This window comes from Chiloscyllium plagiosum, chromosome 31 (genome assembly GCF_004010195.1).
Source record: "Chiloscyllium plagiosum isolate BGI_BamShark_2017 chromosome 31, ASM401019v2, whole genome shotgun sequence".
Lineage (NCBI taxonomy): Eukaryota > Metazoa > Chordata > Chondrichthyes > Orectolobiformes > Hemiscylliidae > Chiloscyllium > Chiloscyllium plagiosum.
The window spans coordinates 40,162,246-40,185,973 of record NC_057740.1 but is presented as its reverse complement, the minus strand read 5'-3'; the positions used below and the strand labels follow the sequence as shown (position 1 = coordinate 40,185,973).

The 23,728-nt window shown below is 40.3% G+C and overlaps 1 protein-coding gene across 7 annotated transcripts in view; it reads right to left on the bottom strand.

The window, feature by feature from the left end:
• Positions 1-23,728, bottom strand: part of gatad2ab (GATA zinc finger domain containing 2Ab) — a 102,099-nt gene that overhangs the window by 20,671 nt on the left and 57,700 nt on the right. For 3 of the 7 annotated variants that reach the window (XM_043721459.1, XM_043721458.1, XM_043721457.1), the window contains exons 4-8: positions 16,810-16,939; positions 15,521-15,652; positions 11,979-12,068; positions 3,087-3,218; positions 1,153-1,344 (exon numbers count right to left, since the gene is read on the bottom strand). In XM_043721459.1, coding sequence (XP_043577394.1) covers positions 1,153-1,344; positions 3,087-3,218; positions 11,979-12,068; positions 15,521-15,652; positions 16,810-16,939 — 676 coding nt within the window. The remainder of the gene's footprint in view (positions 1-1,152; positions 1,345-3,086; positions 3,219-11,978; positions 12,069-15,520; positions 15,653-16,809; positions 16,940-23,728) is intronic. The other 4 variants (XM_043721460.1, XM_043721461.1, XM_043721462.1 and 1 more) reach the window with 4 other exon arrangements.

Sequence of the window (23,728 nt, the reverse complement as noted above, 5' to 3'; positions counted from 1 at the left end):
GATCTCATCTCAGCCTTAACTCCACTTTCTTGTCCACTCTCCATAACCCTTCAATCTATTATGAATTCAATTCAAAATTTATCTCAAGGTTTACTAATTGTCCTGGTATCCATTCTGAGGTAAGAATTCCATAGATAAGGTGCTCTTTGTAAATTCACCGAGGATCCATAGACAATATCTTCTAAACCCAAAACCACGACCTTTAGGAAGAACAAAGGCAAAAAGATATATGGAAACTGTGACCGGTAAGCTCTTCACCAGCCCCCACACCATCCTGGCTTGGAAATACATTGTTGTTCCTTCAGTGTCACTGGGTCAAAGTCTTGGAAATCTCTCTCTAATGGCATGTCGGTGTATCTACACCAAACGGACTTGCAGTGTCTCTAGAAGGCAGCTTGTCACCTTCCCATGGACAATAAACGCAGGCTCAGCCAGCATGTTCACTCTCCTAAAAGAATAAAAAAATCCTCCTGTGCTTTTGCTCCCCACCATCTCTGCTAACCTGCTTCTAGTGCTTCCTCCAGGGTCCTGCCAAAGATAGACAGACTCTGCAGTGAGAAATAATCACCTTCATCTCACCGATATCTGTAAGAAAATACCTGTTTTCTTAAAGGCATTATTAAAACACTCTTTTACATGCAACGTTTTCACATGTGTGATATAGTACTATAGTTTACAAAGGAAGATTCTGAGATTAATACCATTAAAAATGACACAAAAACGATAACCGATTCTCTGGAAGAAATATTGAACAAATTCAAGGGTCAAAATGGAGATTAACATTCTTGTGGGAGGGAGCTTTACTCTGCAGTTTTCCTTAGATGTACCTAACTTGCTAACACAGTGAAACAAAACTGGTACTGTACCATTCCAAAAGTAACATTGTTAAGTACAACATTCCCATATCAGATTGGATAGTAATTACCAAGTCTGATTGCTCAGGGTTTACCCATCTCCAATTTATTTCATTTTGTATGTGGATTTCAAAAGCCATGGAACCCTTCAATTGTCTCAGTGCTCCTTCCCTTCCTCCAAATCTGAGTTTCAAAATGCAGATGCCCATCACCCATCCTTGCTTCACATAGGGCCCAGTTTGAGATCTATGAGACTGAGATCTATGAGATTGAGATCCAGCCTCTATTGACAGCTTACCTGTGGAATGTTGACGAGCAGGCTGGTGTTGGGGACATTGGCCACACGGATTAGTCCCTGCTGAAGAATCCTCTGGCCCTGCATCTGCACGGAGCTCGGCACGGAAGCCCGTGGGGCCAGGAGCAGGGGTGGTGGAGCGGTGCTGGCATGTGGCCTGATGGCGTGGATTTGCTGGGGAGAAACAGACATTGGCTAACAGAATGGGAACAGCGATGGATGAAATGGCATGACCAGGATGGGGGAAATGAAAGCAAGGCAGACAAGAAAAGGAAGATGTTACTCAGGATGCCTAATTGTTATATCACACTACAGTGCAGTTGTACAGATACAAGTAACGTGCTCACAGCTGGAGCAGCACTTTGCATCAAGGGAAATCTCCAATATTGTACAATTTCCACTGTATGAAGCAGATTTCAAAAGATAGGATGTCAGCAAAGCATGCAAAACCAAAGTAAAAACTTGAGGATCAGGAGCAAAGCGACGTATATCTATGGACAATAAGGCAGAAAGAGAAGAGGGCACAACGTATTTGCAGCACATACTTCCCTGCTTCCTACATAAGATATAAAAATTATTTAAAACCTTTACATGCAAGTACATTTGTCATTTTATTAATTCAACAACCACAGATTAAAGAACCACTACGTACAAATGCTTGTCATAAATAACTGTGCACCATGACAGCGATAACAGCACCTCAGGACAAAAATACAGCAGTGCTCAGGGTGTTCAAAATCATCTCACAAACCACGAGCACATGGCTGAAGAGATTAACCCCATCAAACCATGTGAGAGATTATTCAAAGGAGATTTACACTTCTGTACTGTAGTAAGATTTTCTGCCTGAACACTACACAAATACAAAGTCAATAATTGATTAAATTATGCTTTACAGATCATGGTGCTTGGGAAAACTTTTTGCCATTTGGTGTCTTTAAAATGCTAGTAGTCATACCAAAGACATGATTGCGACATTCCAAAAGTCGCTTTGAAGTACTGTTCTATACTAACTAAAGCCTAAATAGCACAGACATTAAGATTAATTTGCATTTAGGGAGAGAGAAATTATAACAAAAGCAAAGAACAGCAGATATTGGATCAGAAAAAAAGCAAAAACAATTTTCCAACAATTTATCTTTTTGAGAGAGAAATGATAATTCCACTGAAAGAGCATGAACACAGGCTTGATAGCTGTATGGTCTCCCTTTATACTGAAATTAACATTTTGTTTTAACGATATCCTTCTCAAATATGAATAAAACAGACAAGGCTGCGCTTAACACGTGTCCAATGTTGCCAGAGGGCACAGAGACAATTCTATGTACTCTGAGTGACATGCGGGACCTTCTGTAACAATCTGGCCATTTGTGTTTACTGCTGAAAATGTGTTGCTGGAAAAGCGCAGCAGGTCAGGCAGCATCCAAGGAGCAGGAGAATAGACGTTTCGGGCATGAGCCGTTCTTCAGGAATGATTTGTGTTTACTACCCAAGCTACTGAGGGACCAAGCAAAGTTGGTCCTTAAATAAGGAGGCTTCATAACAAATCATGTTAAAAAGCATCGCTGAGTTCATTTTGACCCTGATCAACTTGCTGTAAGCAAATTGTAGACGGCTAATTCCCCCAAGTACAGTTATTAATTGATTGAAGCACTTAACCGATCCTTCAGTCTAACTTGTCCATGCTAAACCAGATTTCTCAAACTAAACTAGTCCTACTTGCCACGTTTGGCCTACAACTCTAGTTATTGGTGGATCTAATTGTATAAAGGAGATGAACTATCACAATTGCCAAGTTCACCTGCCCTAAATCAGATGTCAGATTCATTTCTGTACTGAAGCCCATGCAAAACAAAATAAAGCTGGGTATTTTTGTGGCTACTCCTGTATTCAGTAACCTGGAAAATACTCAGTGATCCTGAAAGCCAGCTGCTTACCTGTGCTCCTCTCACTAATGGTGGCATTGCTATCTGAGAGTTCTGCTGGGATCCAGGTTTTGAGATTCCCTGTTGACCACCACGAATCAGAGGTGGTGGAATTACTGTACCCATTGTACGGGCAGCGGTTACCTGAAAGACAGAGATGTGCGTGTTTAGAAATATTTTTGTATTACAAGAAACAAATGACATCATTCCCTCTCATCAAATTTCTCTGTTCCCTATTGCCAAAGCCTGGTAGGATTTAATTCAAATGGGTACTTTCAATCTCTGCATTCTGCCAAATGGCCTTTACACAGTTATCAGACTTGACAGCAAATGCCAGCAAATCCAGACCCAATCATGCCCCAATCTCAACTGTAATTTAGAAGTCACTACAATAGACAACAAACAAAAGCTGGAATGACTCAGCAGCATCTGTGCAGAGAAAAAAATATTTCAGGCTAATGATGTTCACCGTGTTGAAGAAATACTCAGTACTCATTTTCAAAGTTGAGGGAAAGGACATAATTCCAAAGCACAAAGAAGAAAGTAAAATGACTTCAGTAGATATCTCAAGGACCAATGCTTTCAACTCCAAACCACTAAAAGAAATAGATGAGAAGACGGTAGATGCTTTAAGTCAAAATTGTCCAATGCCCTCTTGATACAGGATTTTTTATTGGATTGAAACATTGCAAATGACACTCAAATGCTGAAGGAGGAAGGGAGAAGGAAATAAGATAATTACAGATCTGACAACTCATTATCTGCTGCAGGCTACTTCTAAATGACATCTTCAATGCCCTTCAATCAACTTTTTTCCTTATGAGAAGCTATATGAACTAAAACTTCAACACCCACATCCTGCCAAGCCAAACCACACTTGCCATTATCCTTGTGACTTCCATAAATTCGCCCAATGAAAACTAACATTCATGATCACTATTCTTATTAAAATTCACTACAAAACCTTGCATAACTCTTCCTCCTCAGAAGTGCAGAGTGAGATTGGTGTAAGCCAACGGGAAGGGAGCTTACCAGTACCGATACAAGTTGTGAAACTGAGTTACGTAAATCTGGAAATTTGTGAATCAGCAAGCAAAGGAAAAAAAATGACCATGAGATTGTCAGATTGTCTGAAAAGCCAAACTTGCCCACTAATATTCTTAAGGCAAGAATTGATGGACTTGGACTTCTGGATTTGGTAACTTTGGTCTAAACTATGAGATTAGCTCAATGCCCTGTGAAGTGGTCTGGCAAACCACTTAGTTGCTTTAAAGAAAAACTTTGAAGAAGGAAATCTATTTTGATTACATTCCCAAGGTAAATAGGGATAGGCAGTTTGTCAATAGCCACATCCTACCCTTCAGCTACAATTAGCAAGATTGAGAAACTGGTGCCCAGCTCACAAAGCATTGCACAAATGTCACCACATGCATCTATATGAAGGACAACATCGTGATTGTACATGTAAAATGTTTTGAATTGTAAAATTAGGAATGCATTGCGTTTCCAGTTTTCTCACCTCCTTTTGTGAAGGTGCTGATATTTCTGATAATTCTCCAATGGCTCCTGGAACACAGCTGGCCCTAGAAAAGTGAAGCAAAAGGCTGTTTCACTGTGGAGGGCACCAGCGATGCCACTGATTGTGTAGGAGTCTCTGGACAGAAGTTGGAATTGAAAGGCGATGATCAAGAGTAGCATTCTGCATAGATTTACCACAAACTGGTTTCTGTGGCTTAGTTAACTATCTGAGACTGCTCAAACTGTCACCACAGCTCCAGACTTGTGACCAGCACTGCACCAAATTTCAAAGTATTCCCTCCAAACACAACTTTAGGTGATACATTAAAATCTACAAAGCAATCACATATCAGGAGCCTTCCAAAAATCAAAATGCCTCAAAAATAAGGCACATTTTTGAGGTGAAACTTCAGATATGGGTATCCTCAGTGAGACTCTACTGGAGTCAGAGTCAGAGGTGTACAACATGAAAACAGACCCTTCAATCCAACTCGTCCATGCCGACCAGATATCCTAAATTCATCTAGTCCCATTTAGCAGCATTTGGCCCATAACCGTCTAAACCGTTCCTATTCATTTACTCATCCAGATACCTTTTAAATGTTGTATCAGCCTCCACCACTTCCTCTGGCAGCTCATTCCATACACGCACCACCCTCTGTGTGAAAAAGTTGTCCCTTAGGTCCCTTTTGAATTTTCCCCTCTCATCCTAAACCTATGCCCTCGCGTTCTGGACTCCTCCACTGGGGACAAGACCTTGTCTATTTACCCTATCCATGTCCCTCATGATTTTTATAAACCTCTATAAGGTCACCCCTCAGCCTCCAACACGCTAGGGAAAACAGCCCCAGCCTATTCAGCCTCTCCCTATAGCTCAAATTCTCCAACCCTGGCAACATCCTTGTAAATCTTTTCTGAACCCTTTCAAGTTTCTCAACATCCTTCCAATAGGAAGGAGACAAGAATTGCACGCAATATTCCAATCACTTCACTAGCTTCCCACAGAGTTCTAGGGTACACCTGATCAGATCCTAGGGATTTAACCACTTATGTGTTTTAAGACATCCAGCACCACCTCCTCTGTAATATGGTCATTTTTCAAGACGTTACCATCTATTTCCCCACACTCTATAACTTCCATGTCCTTCTCCACATTAAATGTCCTGTACAGCTGCAACATGACCAACTCCTACACTCAATGCTCTGTCCAATAAAGGAAAACTTACCAAATGCCTTCTTCACTTTCCTATCTACCTGCAAATTCACTTTCAAGGAGTTATGAAACTGCACTCCAAGGTCTCTTCGTTCAGCAACACTTCCTACGACCTTACCATTAAATGTATAGTTCCTGCTCTGATTTGCTTTTCCAAAAAGCAACACCTCACATTTATCTAAATTAAACTCCACCTGACATTCCTCAGCCCATTAGCCCACCTGATTAAGATCCTGTTGTACTCTCAGGTAACCCTCTTCGCTGTCCACTACACCTCCAATTTTGGTGTCATCTGCAAACTTACTGACTATACCTCTAATGGTCGCATCCAAATCATTTATGTAGGTGACAAAAAGTACAGAACCCAGCACCGAGCCTTGAGGCACTCCACTGGTCACAGGCCTCCAGTCTGAAAAACAACTCTCCACCACCACTCTCTGTCTTCTACCTTTGAGCCAGTTCTGTATCCAAATGACTAGTTCTCCCTGTATTCCATGAGATCTAAACTTGCTAACAGGTCTACCATGAGGAACCTTGTCGAGCGCCTTACTGAAGTCCACCGGTCTGCACTCATCAATCCTCTTCGTTACTTCTACGAAAAACTCAAGTTTGAGAGCCATGATTTCCCACACAACAAAGCCATGTTGACTATCCCTAATCAGTCCTTGCCTTTCCAAATAAATGTAAATCCTGTCCCTCAGGATTCCCTCCAACAACTTGCCCACACTGATGTCAGGCTCACCGGTCTATAGTTCCCTGGCTTTTCTTTACCACCCTTCTTAAACAGTGGCACCACGTTAGCCAACCTCCAGTCTTCCGGCACCTCACCTGTGACTATCGATGATACAAATATCTCAGCAAGGGGCCCAACAATCACTTCCCTAGCTTCCCACAGAGTTCTAGGGTACACCTGATCAGTTCCTGGGGATTTAACCACTTTTATGAGTTTTAAGACATCCAGCACCACCTCTTCTGTAACATGGACATTTTTCAAGATGTCACCATCTATTTCCCTACATTTTATATCTTCCATATCCTTTTCCACAGTAAATACTGATGCAAAATACTCGTTTAGCATCGCTCCTATCTCCTGCGGTTCCACACATCAGCTGCCTTATTGAACTTTGAGGGGGCCCTCTTCTCTCCCTAGTTACCGTTTTGTTTTTAATGTATTTAACAAAGCCCTTTGAATTCTCCTTAACCCTATTTGGTAAAGTTATCTCATGTCCCCTTAGGCCCTCCTGATTTCCCTCTTAAGTATACCCCTATTGCCTTTACACTCTTCCAAGAATTCACTCAATCTCTCCTGTCTATACCTGACATATAACTTCCCCCTTTTTCTTAACCAAATCCTCAATTTGTTTAATCATCCAGCATTCCCTATACCTACCAGCCTTCCCTTTCACCCTAACAGGAATATGCTGTCTCTGGACCCTTGTTACCTCAGTTTTGATGGCTTCCCATTTTCCAGCTGTCCCTTTACCAGTAAACGTTTGCCCCCAATTAACGTTTGAAAGTTCTTGCCTAATACTGTCAAATTTGACCTTTCTCAATTTAGAACTTCAACTTTTAGATCCAGTCTACTCTTTTCCGTCGTTAATTTAAAATGAATAGAATTATTGTCGCTCGACCCAAAGTCCTCCCCCACCACTGACACCTCAGTCACCTGCCCTTCCTTATTTCCCAAGAGTAAGTCAAGTTTTGATCTTTCTCTAGTACGTACATCCACATACTGAATCAGAAAATTTTCTTGTACACACCTAATAAATTTCTCTCCATCTAAACCCTTAACACCATGACATTCCCAGTTCTTTTTGGAAAGTTAAAATCCTCTACTATAACCACCTCTACTATATCTTACAGAGAGCTGAGATCTCCTTACAAGTTCGTTTCTCAATTTTCCACTGACTGTTGGGGTGGGGGAGACCATAATATAATCCCAATAAGGTGATCATGCCTTCCTTATTTCTCAGTTCCACCCAAATAACTTCCCTGGATGAATTCCCAGAAATATCCTCCCTAAGTACAGCCATAATGCTATCCCTTATCAAAAAGGCCACACCCCCTTCTCTCTCCCCACACCCCACCTCCCCCCAATCCTCCCTATAGTATTTGTACCATGGAATATTAAGCTGCCAGTCCTATCTATCCCTGAGCCACATCTCTGTAATTGCTATGATATCCCAATCCCATGTTCCGAATCATGCCAAGTTCATATGCCTTCCCTGTTAGGCCTCTTGCATTGAAGTAAATGCAGTTTAATTTACAGTTGCACCTTGTTCTCTGCTTTGTTCCCGCCTGCCCTGACTATTCATCCCGCTCCTTTTCCCGACTATACCAGTCTCAGATTGAACTCTTTCCTCACTATTTCCCTGGATCCCAACGCCTCACCTTACTTCCTTAAATACTCCTGAGCAGCTTTAATTTCCTTGCCAATATATTAGTTTCCTTCTAATTCAGGTGTAATCTGCCCTTCTTGTATAAGTGATTTCTACCCCACAAAGATTCCAATGATCCAAAAAAATGAGAACTCTTCTCCCCCTGCACCAACTCCTCAGTCACGCATTCATCTGCTTTATCCTCCTATTCCTATCCTCACTCGCTCGTAGCACGGAATTTCACGTTTTATCCCTAATATTTATAATGATATTTGGGCAGCACTGTTGGCTGATGTAGCACCAGCCACTCTTCATCTGCAGGTCTGCGAGGCAGTCTCCACTTCCATACTACAATTCTATATCAATATAATAATATTCTGTAACTTCCTCAACTTTCATTTGAGCTAATTCAGCTACTTAGCTCTCAGTCAGCTTGCTGAATCTCGATTATAGAAGAATTACTGAACATTTTTTTTGGATTGTCCCGATATCCAGAGTTTTAAATAGTCAAATATCTGTTTGTGGTGCCAGATGGACTGCAGATGGCCTTTGATTAGCCATTGCTGAAATCACTGCACATGAATGAAAAATTCCTTGAACTTTATCCGTCAATTGTTTTGCCCCAAGAACTTTATTTGGCAGTTCTGTAACTACTGGAGAAACTAATAGTTTCACTGGCCAAATCATTCTCAGGAGTAAGTCAAGTCCCCCAACAGGTAAACTTTGGACAACCATCACCAATTTATCTTCACAATCATTTACAACAAGGGGTAAGACGCTGATTCCTGTGTGAGTGTCAGCGTATATCAGATGCGTGTTTATTTTTCCTTATTGGTTTTAAAATCTGATATTTAGGTGTACTAGGAACATCATCCATCATTGTGTTTGCTTGAAGTGACCGGATGTTCAGAGGTTTGAACAATATTGTGGTATTCTTCTTTACTCAGAGTAGTAGGGGCATGGAACACCCTGCCTGCAACAGTCGTAGACTTGCCAACTTTAAGGGCATTTCAATGGTCAGTGGATAGACATATGGATGAGAATGGAATAGTGTACGTTAGATGGGCTTCAAATTGGTTTCACAGGTCGGCGCAACATTGAGGGCTGAAAGGCCTGTACTGCGCAGTAATGTTCTATGATGTTCCATTCTCCACCACCAAGGTACTATTTGCCTCAGATGTGTCAGTTATTGTTCAGTCCTCAGGTATATCCACTTCTCTACTTAGCATAGTTATTTGTGGATCTACATTCATGTTGTCTCTGGCACATTCAGTCTGCTTGCCAAGAGTTGATGTGCATTATTTCTCCAAACTACATTACTTAAAGTTTTTGTGCTATTAACTCAACTGCAGATTTATAGGAAGTAAAACTCTTTGTCCTTACTTAATCTTTCTCTATAGGCACTGTACAAGTAAATTGCGGGAAGAGAGTAGCGAGGGAAAGAGTAGGGCCTACTAGGGATCAAAGTGGCAAACTGCGTGTGGATCAGAAACACATAGGTAAGATTTTAAATGAATCCAAAATTTGTCTCAAGAAACTACCTTCATGGACCAACAACAGCCTTTCTTTACCATCACAATCCATAGGAACATCTTCAGAAAGCATAGTAACAAACTTCATGAGCTCTGTCACCCTGTTCTACATTAGCGACATCCAATTTACTTTTGCCCAGACTCATCTGGTCAGCTAGCTTTTCAAAATAATTAAACAATGCATAGACATCTCTTTCAACAAACTCCAGGAGAGCTTCTGTACATTTAAACAGCTACCACTGTCTTGGGTTTGATCATTTTGGAAACTTCATTCGAGTCCAGAGCATCTGCCCTTTGTTCAGTTCCAATCTTTTAAGCCAATATTCCTTTTCTTGGTACCTTGCTCTTCTTTTTCCCTTTGCAATTCTCTCTCTCGCTGTTTCTTATTACTCACATGACATGCACTCTTTTTCTCCTCTCCCAAATTCAAGTTTTCTCGTTTCCAATTCTCTTTCCTGTTTATTAAAAACAAAATCTGTTCTATTTCAAGGTTCTTCATCAACAATTGAATTCTAGCTAATTGAAGTGAATTATCAACCTATTACCTCTTCCAACTGTAAGTGCTGCACTAATACATCAATTTAATCTGCTTTCTTAGCCTCAACTTTTAATTCTCGCGCAATTTTGCTGTCAACACTATTAGTCTAACCTTGGTTAATTTTTGAAAATCCAAAATTGCAACAACTGAACAGTATTTTGGTTTCATAAGCTTCTCTAAACCCACAAGAAACCTGGTGTTCTTCCTTTTATCCTTTTCTATTATCATGACACCACTTCCAATTTTATGTTATGGAGGTTGGAGGAGTGCACGGTCTCTCATTTCACCATTGTCACAATGTATATTTAAATATATTTTAATACTTACTGAAGTGGTGAAAGACATACTTTATGTTAGGCCCAGAATAAAAAAAATCATTAATCAGGGTTCTCCGATAAACAACAAAATTATTGACTAATTATAAAAGACTTCTTTAATAAAAGTGAAAGCCTCTAAACAGAGCTCAGATAAAATATTTATCATTTTAAAATACCAGAAACATTCCAATTCCAAGCAAAAAGAAAAACAGACTTTCTCTAGACAAATTAAATTTGCCCAAATACTTGTTAATTCTTACAGAATAAGCGAATGAGATTCAAAGCGTTCCAGGGGGCTTTTCAGTTAGGCCTGTGGGTATACTTAGGCCACGAGGTACATACGGTTGTCACTAGAATCACTGCAAAGGTAGTTTGTTCAGACATTGACGAGAAGTCATCTTCGACAAGTGTCTCAGGGAGTACAGCTGTTTCAGGTTTTCTGTTCTCACATGGAATTGTCAAGAGGGTTTCTCGGGAAGGTGGCATAGACTGAGCTGGGTGCCTTACATCTTTATAAGTTATGACTCAGGTGAACTCCAAACAATATTAAAATAGTCACAACTTCTGACAGCCATAAACTCAAACATGTGACTTCTAAGTCCAAGCTTTTAACTGACTATCTGACTTCCAGCAAACAAATCAAGCAGTTAGGTTAAGTCATGTGACTTCTAGTAAATGTCATTTTTAAAAAATGCCCCTTCAGTGACTTTTTTGTTTAAAAAAGGACAGCTTCAGCTATCTCCTCAGCAATTCAAATAAACTAAAGCTCATAATCCTTTAGACAGGAGTGTGACAAAAACAAAATCAATAATGGAAGTTCCTTTGAACAACAATTCACGCAGGCAGTTTTCACTACTTTACAGAAGTACTAGTGACAATGCCCCTTATATTCTATCAAAAATGGGATTTAAGACTGTAAGTTAGCTTTAAGATTCTGATGACTGCATTCTTTCCATTTGATGGTAGCCATAATGTGAAATTGTCAGTGTTGCACTGGGGTGGAGAAATTCAGAAATCACAAGATGCCAGGTCATACACCAACAGGTTTGTCTGAAATCGTCAGGTGCTCCTGATGAAGGAGCAGCACTCTGAAGGCCTGTGATTTCAAACAAACCTGTTGGACTATAATGTGGTGTGTGATTTCTGACTCTTTCTACTGGGGAAGTATATCCTTGTAAAGCTCTGTGTAAATGCCAATATCTTGCAACAGCAAATACTGATTTGAATTACACAAAGTTCCACTTTTAGAAAAATCCAAGTCGTCTTGGATTGCCCTGACAAAAAATTCCTAAGCTCCTAATATTCAACCAAGACTAACCTTGCTTCCTTTTTCCACCCATCCCCTCCCTTCACCTTTTTGATGCTTGACCCACACAGAGTCTGGCAAGGTCCCAGTTGCTACACTGACCTGGAAGTTGGGCTTGCCAGCGGGAACATGCAGCGTTCCCCGGACCAGCGGGGGTGGGGTGGCCATGGCAGTGCCTGTCGAGACAGCAGGCTGGGAAGAGAATAGTGAAAAGAAGCACAAATACACATGAGAAAGCTGAGGAACAAAAGGGCACAAAGCAAACATATATTGCTCATTTGAAGAGATATTCTGTTGTAAAAACCCAGATTAACCAGCCTGACAAATAAACAATTAAGGTCAATTGCTCATTTAAAACTCAGCCAACTGCTTATAACACAAATAGGAATTGTACCATCTTCATAGATCCTCAGGGGTATCATCTGGCTCTGGAGGACAACATATACTGTAATCTAATTTTGATACAACCTCCAAATGTAAAACAGTTTACAGTCTTCAGCAGAGTATCACCCAGACTGTATGTAAAAAATTGATCTTGAGTTAATGAATTCAAGGTTTCCATTAATTTACTCAATTGACAACTAACCCGAGGCCCTGGAGAAGATTCAGGAATGAGCAGGTGTCCAAGAAATCCCTGCTTTGCCTGGTTCAGTTGGTCAACTCTCTGTGGGTAATGGTCACTCAACAGTGACTCTTAGTTATCAGCTTGAGCATGAAAAGCCCTCTTCTCACCCAGAGATAATGTTTTCTTTCAAATAAAAGAAATCAACCAAAAGAAAGTGAAGTTCATGATTTCAAACTGATGGATGACGCACATCCAAAAGATAGAAAAAGGTCACCGAACAAGTACTTCAACTTTACTCCACCCACCGGACGGTCAAGTCTTGACCACCAGTTGCATCAACTACATGAATGGTATTGATTCCGGGTAGTGAATAAACAGTAAAAAAGGAAAACTCGTGGTCAATTTGCACGGGCAGGAAGTTCCCAATCAAATTTTTTCCCCAAAAAATCATGCTGCTCGAGTTACCATGAAGAAAATGCCATCGCTCTCCTCACTCAGGTATGGAACAATTGCCTCATTAAGGGAACCATTAAAACATTCCAACTTATCTACAATCATTTTAAACCTCACTGGGAACACAGAAAGCAAAAGGATTCTGCTAATTCAAACAGGATTGGACAGGTGGCATTTTATTTTAGGTGGCTTTATTTAAGTTTTAGTCAAAGATGAAACATCTAAATTATGTTGCTTGCACTATCCACACTGAGCTTTTATAATGTAGTCCTTACAACAGGAATGGATAAATTTTATGGTTTTCGAACAAGATATCTCTTCAAATATTTCAATTGCAGCCTAAGCAAGTCATGGTAAAGTTCATAACAGTAGCAAAGAGGAAGAGAACTAAGTTGAGCGATTAACCATTTGAACAGAGCGCCCTCTGGGCTTTTACATTAGGTGCTCCACAGTGTAACATGCAAAAAGTTTAAGCCTCCTCTAAGATTCAGAAGCAGTGAATTTCCCATTTCCCTCACCTTTCACAAGTTCTCTACCTTTTCTCCACTGGTCTTCTGTAAGTTCTGAGCCTTTAAGGGGTACTGGGAATAAGGACAAGAAACATGCAGCAGCCATTCTGACATAGAGCGCCTTGGCATCCAGAACTGCCACGTTATAGCGTTAAAACTGAGCCTAACCTGTCCTCATTTATTTCTTATCCTGGTTGGGGTGAGGAGGGCAGCCATCAGGTGTAGGAGCCTTGATCGATCATCTAACTGTAATGTGAGGGGCATCCAAACTATTTTGCAGGATCACCCCCTTATTTCCATCAACTCAATGAACCGAGGCCAGAAATCTATCACAGGACATTCATGCCTGTACAGATGGCCATATCTCTTAACAACAACTCTTCGAGTGGCTGTATTTACATTTCAAAGGTAGCGATTTATGCTGAGATTTTTGCTAGGCAACAGTATTGAGTATTTTGTGATCAAGATGAACAAAAGCTTGAGAGGCTAAAAAGCATGCTCCTTCCTCCTAATCCTGCATCCCCACACTGCAGCAGCATTGTGCTGTTCTTCTGTATGATATAAAGCAGCTGCAATACCAAGTCGTGGCTGCTAGGGGGCAGCTAATCACCAGCATCGAATCCAATCCTGCAGGTGGACCAATCCACCCCTGAACTTGATCTTGGAGAGATTATCCAAAAGCAAGCATCATAGAGATCTTGCAAGTGTGTCTCCTCAAAATAAGGAAGGTTGGTTCTTCTGTGATAAACAAATATATTACAAGGTGCAATAAGACATTAGAATTGAAACAAAAGAATCTAGAAATACATTTCAAATCTATAGTCTGCAATAAGGCAGGATGGAAGAATCATATTATTGCTTCTATGAACAGGCCACGTATGCCCCTTCAGAATCCTATTTAAGGACGGCCAATTAAACTGACCTTCCAGAATTCATCGCACCACGTAGGCTGTGATGATAGAAGACAAGTTATTTGTCTTTTCTACATTGAATATTTTTAGGAGTGAATTTACTTACTCATTGTGGCCCCAAACTTTAGCATAGACAACTGCTTCCAGAAATTCAACCAAGGAAGGCATCACAATCCAATCTTATTAAACCCGGTCACGCATATTTTCCATCAGAAATCATCGGATAGTAACCACACACACGCAAGCTGGGGTAGCAGGAGACGACAGTACCATGGCTAATTTTCTATGGTTGGTCTGCTATCGAACATAAAGCACTCAGGGAAAACAGAGGATCACTGCAGTGACCAAACCAAGATCGGTTAATTTGTGGCGCACTCTGAAGTGTCACATTACAGTTAATAACCAATGGCACTTCACGTTAGGCACAAGCAAAAATCAGGAGGACATAAGCATAGAAAATCTTCATTTAACAAACCAAGACTGAAATTAGAGATGAAATAGAAATAAGAAAGGCCAGCCTTTAACATTCCTTTAATGTAGTTTAAAACCTAAAGGAACTAGGATTGGTGGGGGGTAGAGAGCACATGCGTGATCATAGTTTTAAATTCAGGACCACAATATTCATTGAACAATGAAATTAAACAAACCCACCTAACAAGCAACTGAGGCTTTCCAAAGGGAAAGGGAATTGGATCTTTCTCTTGGCTGTGGGAAAGGACAGGTGAGTGGCATTGATGAATTGCCCTTTCAGAAGGCCAGCGCAGACACAAGGGTCAAAGTATTCTTCGATGCTACAATCACTGATACAAGCAACCTGTATCATATTGCATTACATAGAACATACAGCACAGAAGCACACTCGGACCATATCTTTGTCTGCTTTGGTGTCTGTACTCTATGTGGATTATCAATTAGACTATCTACAGCATTCTAGCCTTTTAGGTATCTTTCTGTTCCCTTCTCCTTACTGTACTTGTCCAGTTTTCTTCTGGAAGAATTTAAGCTACTTACTAAACAGCAAACTCCATATTTGTGGAAGCCACATACAGCTACTCCAGGTTCTTTTAGCTATTGCACATGGCTGTGTTTTAATGTTTTTCTTGGCTTATGCTGTGTTAACAAATATTCCATTGTATTCAGTGACAGCATTTAAAAACATGGCATCAATGGGAGGGACAGGAGAGAGGAGAACAACAGAACTGATACCTTCGGGATGGTAGCTTCCTTTTGAATTTGGCTCTGCCGAAGTTTCTTGAGTAGGACGAGTTTGGCTTCCTCCAGCCGTAGCTCTTCCTTTAACTGCTTAATCATTCTCTCTCGCTCCTCTGGTGTGCTCTTCTGAAAGAAAAGGTCCAGTATTAAAGAAAAGTAACCTGTCAATTCTCTTCCATCTCCTCCCTTGTCCACTCTTGTAAAAACAAATACTGTTCCATAGGCATTGGTCAATTTGCCAAAACAGCTGATGAGCAAGCTGAGTTGGTCACATATTTTTGTACACTTCCACTTTGGTTCCTTGTAGCATGCAACACTTCCAGCTAGAAAGTCTAGAAGAGATAATTTTCTCAGATTATGCCAGTGTTTGACGTCTGGTCAATAGCTGCTCACTATGGTTCTGCTGAAACAGGATAACACCTTACCTCTTAACCCTACACTTATCTGGCTTCATTATATTGGAATATGCATTCACAGGTGCCAGGCTACCATTTCGAGCTTTCCATTCGCATCAATCTTCTAGACCAGATTCTTCAAGCTATTTGGCCACTGGGGAATCAATGATATCTGCCCCCATGTGCATTCAATTTCTGCACAATATATGGTTTTCCATTACTGGGCATTTGATGACAAGGGGTTGAATCCCATTTCCAATCCCAGGCATTGATATGAACCACAACAATGAGATTCTGAGTAACCCAGTACAAGTCAGGAACTGAATGCTCAGCAATTCCAGTGTTCAGCACTGCATGAGCCATGATTTGATTTGCTTTTGAGAAATAGTAAAAAGGAGGGTGCCTCAGTTAAACAAAATATAAATTTTATTATAGAATGATGTCAAAAACAAAGGAAATAACAGAAGAAGGAACGAGGCAAAAATGATGATAAACAAATTTAATGTTTCTAAAGGTGAATGTTGAAATGCAAATGGATAAGCTGCAAAGTGCTAACAATTGCAAAAAGTGTTTTCTTCTTTGAACCAAGGCTTTCTAGCAGAAACTGTATTTGGGAAAGAACTAGAATATTATTTGGAATCCATGAATGGCATGGGAATGAAAGTAAAGTTACATTTGTTCCAAAATTATATTAACAGTATGAACAAAAACTATAACAAGGAAGCAGAATCAAAGCATTGCAGAAAGCCAGCTGACCAAATGTTCCCAATTTCTTTCTTTGAAATCGCTATTCAGTTCATCTCAGGAGCTTTAAAATAAAATTGCACGTAAACACTATTTTTTAAAATTAAACTAAAATTATTGGTTTTGATGATTGTTCCGCCTCACCATAATATCATCTCTATTTGCGTTTCTTCCCGGTTCCTTTGAGAGCCCATTCATCCTGGGACTTGAGGCTTCATTGTCAGAGAGGATGATGATATCTGGTGATGGTGCACGCTTTCCCTTCTTCATTTCACTGTAAGAGATTGGGCTAGAGATTGAACAAGGCAGGAGAAGGTATTGAAAATGATACAGTCCAAGCATTTAAGTCTCCAGGCAGGGAGGACAATGTTTTGCCTCATGTCAAAATAACCCAAGATGCTTTGTTACCTTTACATAAGGTGCCCCCTCTCCAATACAAAATACAGCTGAGAGAGAAAAGTGAACTTGACCCAACTAGTCCATGCTGATGTCCGTGCTCCCACATGCTATTCCGCTCAACTACTCCCAGGTCAGCAAGCTCTACATTTCTACTATACTCTAGGTAACAAAGTTGCTCCCAAAATTTTTATATGGTTTATGTAATCTTTATGGTTTTATTAGCACAGGGAATTGCTAGTGTCACACCTGTGCTTACAAATACAACCAGAATCATTTGCTCGGCAGGTTGTAATTTTTTTGGGGAGGGGTGGTGATGGCAGTGGAGAAAGACAGTAAGGATGAGGCAAAAAAATAGATACCCATACAGGGTGATGAGAAGGGATTCTTTACAACTGAATTTTGAAGAATAAATGGGCATTTGTTGATCCTTGCTTCATTTCACTTCTATTTTAAAAACTATAGAAGTTCTGGCAAACAGTGCATTACTTACCTACCTCATTCTCAGAAACAGCAGCTGTCCCAAACGTATGTCTGACTATTCATACATATAGTCAGCTGAGATATCACTGTGTGGAAAGCATAAGGATGGATACATCACCTGCAGTCCCTTGGAGATCAGTGCAGCTCTGACCATTACTATACTAAGACTTCTTTCTTTTAAAAAAGTTTGAAAACCTAACTGCCCTTGAAAGTTAAAAACAGGTCCTTGTGCATGTCTATAAGTCGTAGGAATATTATCAATTACTGAGCGAAACAAAAAGTTTTATGTCACCAGCATATTCACAGGACCCTTGAATGCTGTGGCACATCACTTTTTTTGTGCACACTCTACACAGACTGCTCCAGACAATCAATAGGCTCTGGCTGAGAAGATGCCACTCATCAGCTAACAGCAACATCCTTGCATCTAAGTGACTGGGAGAAAACTTCCTGTATGTTAATTGCACCAGAAAAAAGTTATCACATGACTCAGGCATTTCCCTTGCTCTGTCACATGACCATCCCCAGTGGAACCTATGGCAACAGCCAGCTGAAACTGGTCTGTGACACACTGCCTTCATTTTGTGAAGGGAGGTAGGATTCAGGTAGTGAAACAAAATGGTGCCCATTGAACAGGCAGTAAATGCAACCCCAGAAAGGCAAAAAACAGAATTCCACCAGCTTCACTATCACATCCTCACAAGCTTTCTTTTGAACAGCTCAATTTGAATTTAAGACTCTGCTTGATGTGTACATAACAAAAGCCAACTTTTTAAAAAAGGCCTGAAGGTGAGATTCAAAAATGTCCTCTCAATTTGTGATCATGCTCACGTGATTATCTTGTGCACATCTCTGGTGTGAAAACATGAATTTTTTGAAATTCTCATTCATCCCATCATTGATAAATGGTGTATCCGACTGAACTAATGATGTGTTTATGACAACTTGACCATTCTGGTGGTAACAGCAGGGGCTTTTCAGCAAGCAATTAGGAAATTCCACATGGAGGAGGTTTTAGACATGGTCGGCAGCAAAGGCCGTTGGTGCAAAAACTGAGAACCCAAGTATGTTTTTGTAAGTTAAGTTTAGGTTAAGCTCTCAAAGTTAATGATTTATTGTATTAAACATAATTGAGAATATAACATGGAGATCCTATACATCATTGTAGAGCATCCTTCATTACTCTAGTACCTAGAAGGCATATTTAAAGGGTATAATTAATATGTTTGTCTGGATAAGTTTGAAACCATCAATGGTAAGACAGGCTGTTTGATTGGCGGTTCATTCACTAGCCTCAAGGTTCAGACTTTGCTGTGTCACCAAGGTTTCTTTGGCAATACCATCTAAAACTCCACAACCTAAAAGATCAAAGGCAGCAACTACACAGGGACATCTTCATCCATCAGTTCCCATCTTCATCACTGCTAGATTAAAAAGCAGAAACCTCTATTTAACAATACTTTAAACCACCACAGTCTATGTTTCCCTAAAGTCTGCAATTTTGTAATGGAAAACATGAATGGGCAATGAACACTGGTCTTGTCCATGGTAGCTGTATCATACATTTTCTTTGAAAAATATACTTTTTGTGCAATACCTATTTGGAACAGACATTCATTGCTAATGCAAGTAGTTACCATCTTGATAAGAACCAGCTCAAATACCTTCCCCTTCAGACATCTACACAACATCGAACAGCAGGAAAACTATTTTAATGACACTAGTAATTATTTGTGAACAGTAACAGTTTACTTTAATCAGTGCTAAACTCTTGCAAAGGTTTATTTTACAGTTGAATTTACAAGGCAGCCCAACTCCATGGTGAACCCATATTCCACCATGCCACCTTGCATTATGACACAGCAACTCTCCTACAGAACATGAGGACTCGCCCATATTAGCAAATCCCTAGTCCACTGTGCTGTCTAAAATACATCTCAAAATTTGTAAACATGGGACATCAAGAGGACACATGATTGAACTAGGAAATGAGGAAGCTAGCTGGTCAATCCAGCTTTTTGACCTATCATATTGAATTCATTGTGAAGTGGCCCAAGTCTCAGCTCTTTAGAACTTACAACATGGCAATGATTGCAAAATGCATGGACAAACTAGCCAATGCAACGTGGAGATCCTTCTTTAGGTTGAAATGTCTTATTTTTGAATATTCAGGAAATGTTGATGATGCTCTTCCTGATGTAGATTATAAACATCCTGTTTAATTGTTACAAACTGCTCCATTAGCAGCATGTGAAATGTACAGTATGTGCACCAAGGCACAAGTCTTGGCACCAATGGTTAAAGCTGCACACAAATATACAGTTTGCATCATGGAAAAGGACAAATACTTTGTCAACATCCAAGCAGTGAGACTTTCTCCATTAGAAGAAAAATATTCACCACAGTTCTTTGTCTCCCATTGTCTCTTTTTCAGGTTGTCTATTTCTATTTGCCTCCATAAACACTTGTGGTCCAATGATTTGAGGGAAAACCAGGGGCAGCCTCATATAAGAGCATCATATAATGCAATAACATCAATGTATCAGAATGTTTTCATATTGCTAAATACTTAGCATGTATCTTCTAATAAATTCAACTAAACCAATATTTGAGAAGCAGCAAGTGGGAAACAACCCAGAAGCAGGAGTGGAGTTTGGTCTTTCAAATTTATTCTGCCATTCTATTGTGCTTGAAGGGCTTCATTTTCATAGAATCCCTACACTGTGAAAACAGTCATTCAGCCCAACTAGTCCACACTGACTCTTCGAAGAGCATCCCATCCTGATTCACCCCCCCCACTCTATCGCTATAAGCCTGCATTTCCCACAGCTGATCCATCTAATCTATATATCTTTGGACTATGGGAGGAAAGCAGAGAACCCTGAGGAAACCATTGTAGACATAGGGAGAATGTGCAAACTCCACACACACAGTTGTCCAACGTTGGAATTGAACACGGCTCTCTGGTGCTGGGAGGCACCAGTGTTAACCAGTGGGCCACCATGCTGCCCTGGTGGTTGCAAGTCAGGGACTCTGGAGAGTGGCGGAGATGTTTTATACCTTCAGGAATGCTTTGAGGACATCTCTATAGCATGCAACATGTCCTCAGCAATCATCAAACAGGGCTTATCAGTGACCTTAATTGAAAATTTCAAAAGTGATAGATACATCTTTCCATAAGACAAGCTGAAAGGGTGGCAGCACCAAGGCATAAGATGAAGGACTTACACCTGAAATGTCGATTCTCCTGCTCTTCGGATGCTGCCTCACCTGCTGTGTTTTTCCAGCACCACAGTCTCGACAAAAGATACATCAGCCATGATTTAATTAAATGATGGAACAGGCTTTAGGGGATCCGAAGAAGAGGTAGCTAGAGAGACAGTGGATACATTGGTTGTAATTTTCCAAGCATCCTGGGATTCTGGAAAAGAATTGGAGGATTGCAAAACTGACAATGTGACACCCTTTTTCAAAAAGGTCGAGGGGCAAAAAGTGGGTAACTATAGACTGATTACACTAACATCTATTGTTGGAAATGTACTAGACTCTGTTAAAGAAGTAACAGTAGAACATTTGGAAAATCAATTGAATCATGAAGAGTCAACACGGGTTCATGAAATGGAATGTGTGTCTGACCAATTGATTAGAGGTCAATCAACGTGAGGGGAACCAATGGATGTGCTGTATTTGGCTTTCCAGAAGATGCTCGATAAAGTACCTCACAAAAGGTTACGTACTAAGAGCCCACGACATTGGAGGCAGTATATTGGCATGGATGACCGGTTCAGAATCTTCACCACCAAGCCACAGAATCCATTTACATAGTAACTTCCGAAATCCAAAATGTTCCAATATAAAGTACTTACCTGAAGGCACTGCTGAAATGCAGGAAACCTGGCAATTTGCACAAGATCCCACAAACAGCCCAGATGATTCAGGTAAGTGAAGACATTAAATATTGGTGCATGACATAGAAGAATTCCTCTGCTCTTATTTTTTGTAAAGTGCCATGGGATCTTTTGTACACATCTGAGGGTGCTGATTACATTTAATATTGCATTTGATAGACAGCACCTAAATTCCTCTGTGAATGTCATATCATGCCCCTCTCCCCTTCTTTAAAAGCCAACTCTGCAACTGCCCCTCCATATGTACCTTCAAGTGCCTCATTTAAATAGTCTGACTCTCTTTCTCTCCCTCCTCTCTCTACTTAGCCCTTCACGGGAAATATTTTTGGATGTTGAATTGTTGAAAACAGCCCTGTGGAAACATAACTTGGGGTACGGTTTTCAATTTGTCACAGTGCACTAAGGGTAACATAACCCTCACACTCTGAAATCAGGTTCTAGTACAATCTGAAACAATTTCGAGGGGGTTTCTGGGCAATTTATTCAAGGGACTATCAGATCACTCAGTTCAAAGACAAACACTGCACATGATTTGCTCAAATATATGCCGATGTGTTAACATTTGCAATTGAGCAGTTATTCAATTTTACGACGTTTCTATTACTGTTTCAAAGGTGTCCATCAGCAGACACTGCTTAAATCAGATATCTTGATTCCAATTCTCAGAACTGTCCAAGTGTATGGGACAATTATTTGAAAAGGTTAAAACGTTTGTAATAGAAATCAGGATGGATTTAAGATAATTAGCAAAAGTGCTAGTGGACAGAATGAAGAACACAGCTAGGTAATGTGTGTAAATTGGTCAAAGCGTAACTAACACGAGCAGAATGACTTCTTCCAGAGTTGTTTTATGAACTTATAGAAGCTGTTAATTCCAGTGCTATGTTACTAACATTCTTGAATTTTTGACTTATTAAATCCACTAATTGACAAACACAAAGTCTTATTTGGAGCCCTTGTTTCAACAGTCCAGGCAGAAAATAGCTGCTGGGATACCTTGCAATATGCTAGAGGACAGCACTACATCACAAAAAAAAACTAGAAAAACTTAACGTCTTTCTTAACTATTGAAACAGAGCCACATGCAAATGTTTAAAACAACTCAAAAGGGACTGTCAACGTACTTAAGCCTCTCTCTCCATTAAATTATCAAATTCAAACAGTGTCTTTCATGGAGCTCAGTTAAGAGAGTCACCCAGGTGTTGATAAGAAACTTGGACTGGACTGCGTCAAGTTGTCAACAAAAATTCATGCTTTCAATTGGAATTATGCAATTCCTACTGGGACGCAATTGCCTGAGGGCATTATCACGAGAGATTGGGGTTGCTTAGGATGCTGTCCACAATGTTTGCTGATGTTCATGCTTGCCAATGCAGTCACTGAAAGCAAAGCAGCAGAAAGGTGCTGGAACCCACTGACTTTGTTAACTGGATTCCAAACCAGACATCGAAGGACAAAAAGCTAGACCAAACTAGCAAAGCCTTTCCTTGATGTTAATGCTGAACTCAGTAAATAAACCAATGCCGGATTTTTACTCATTCTTCTTAATTGATGATTTAAATCAACCTGTTCAGCCATGTTGTGACACATCTGGAGCACAGGTAGGACTTGAGCCTGGATCTCCTGCCTCAGAGATAGGGACACTATCACAATTCCATAAGAGAATATCTCCATCCCACTTTATACCATTTTGATAAACCAAACAAAAAAGCAATAACCCTATGTTGAACTAAGTTATACCAAATTCATCATGTTATAGCCCTTTAAACAGAGCAGCCCTTTTTGCACTATTTTGATAAACTGATTAAAAACAATGATGGACAGACTTGCGGCATGGTGATAATGTCCCTACCTCTGCACAGCAACTCACAAACACTTTCATCGTGAAGGAGAAGGGCAGCGGATACATGGGATCTGCAAGTTCCCCTCCAAATCACTCACTATGTTGACTTGGATATTTATCAATGTTCCTTCAGTGCTGTTGGGTCAAAATCCTGGAATTCTCTCTCTCAGGGCATTGTGGCTCAGCCTACAGCACATAAATTGCAGCAGTTCAAGAAGGCAGTGCCATCCATGCCCCTAGAGCGATGAAGAAAGGACAGGAGGCCTGGGTTCATGTCCGCACAAGTTGATTAAAAAGATTGCTTTTTATTATTGCTAACGAGTTAATGAAACAAACTTCATTTATTAACATCCCTCTGTGAAGTGTCCTGGGTACTACTATAGCGTAGATGTCACATAAACGCAGATGTCTAGATTGAAGGGAGATAGGTAAT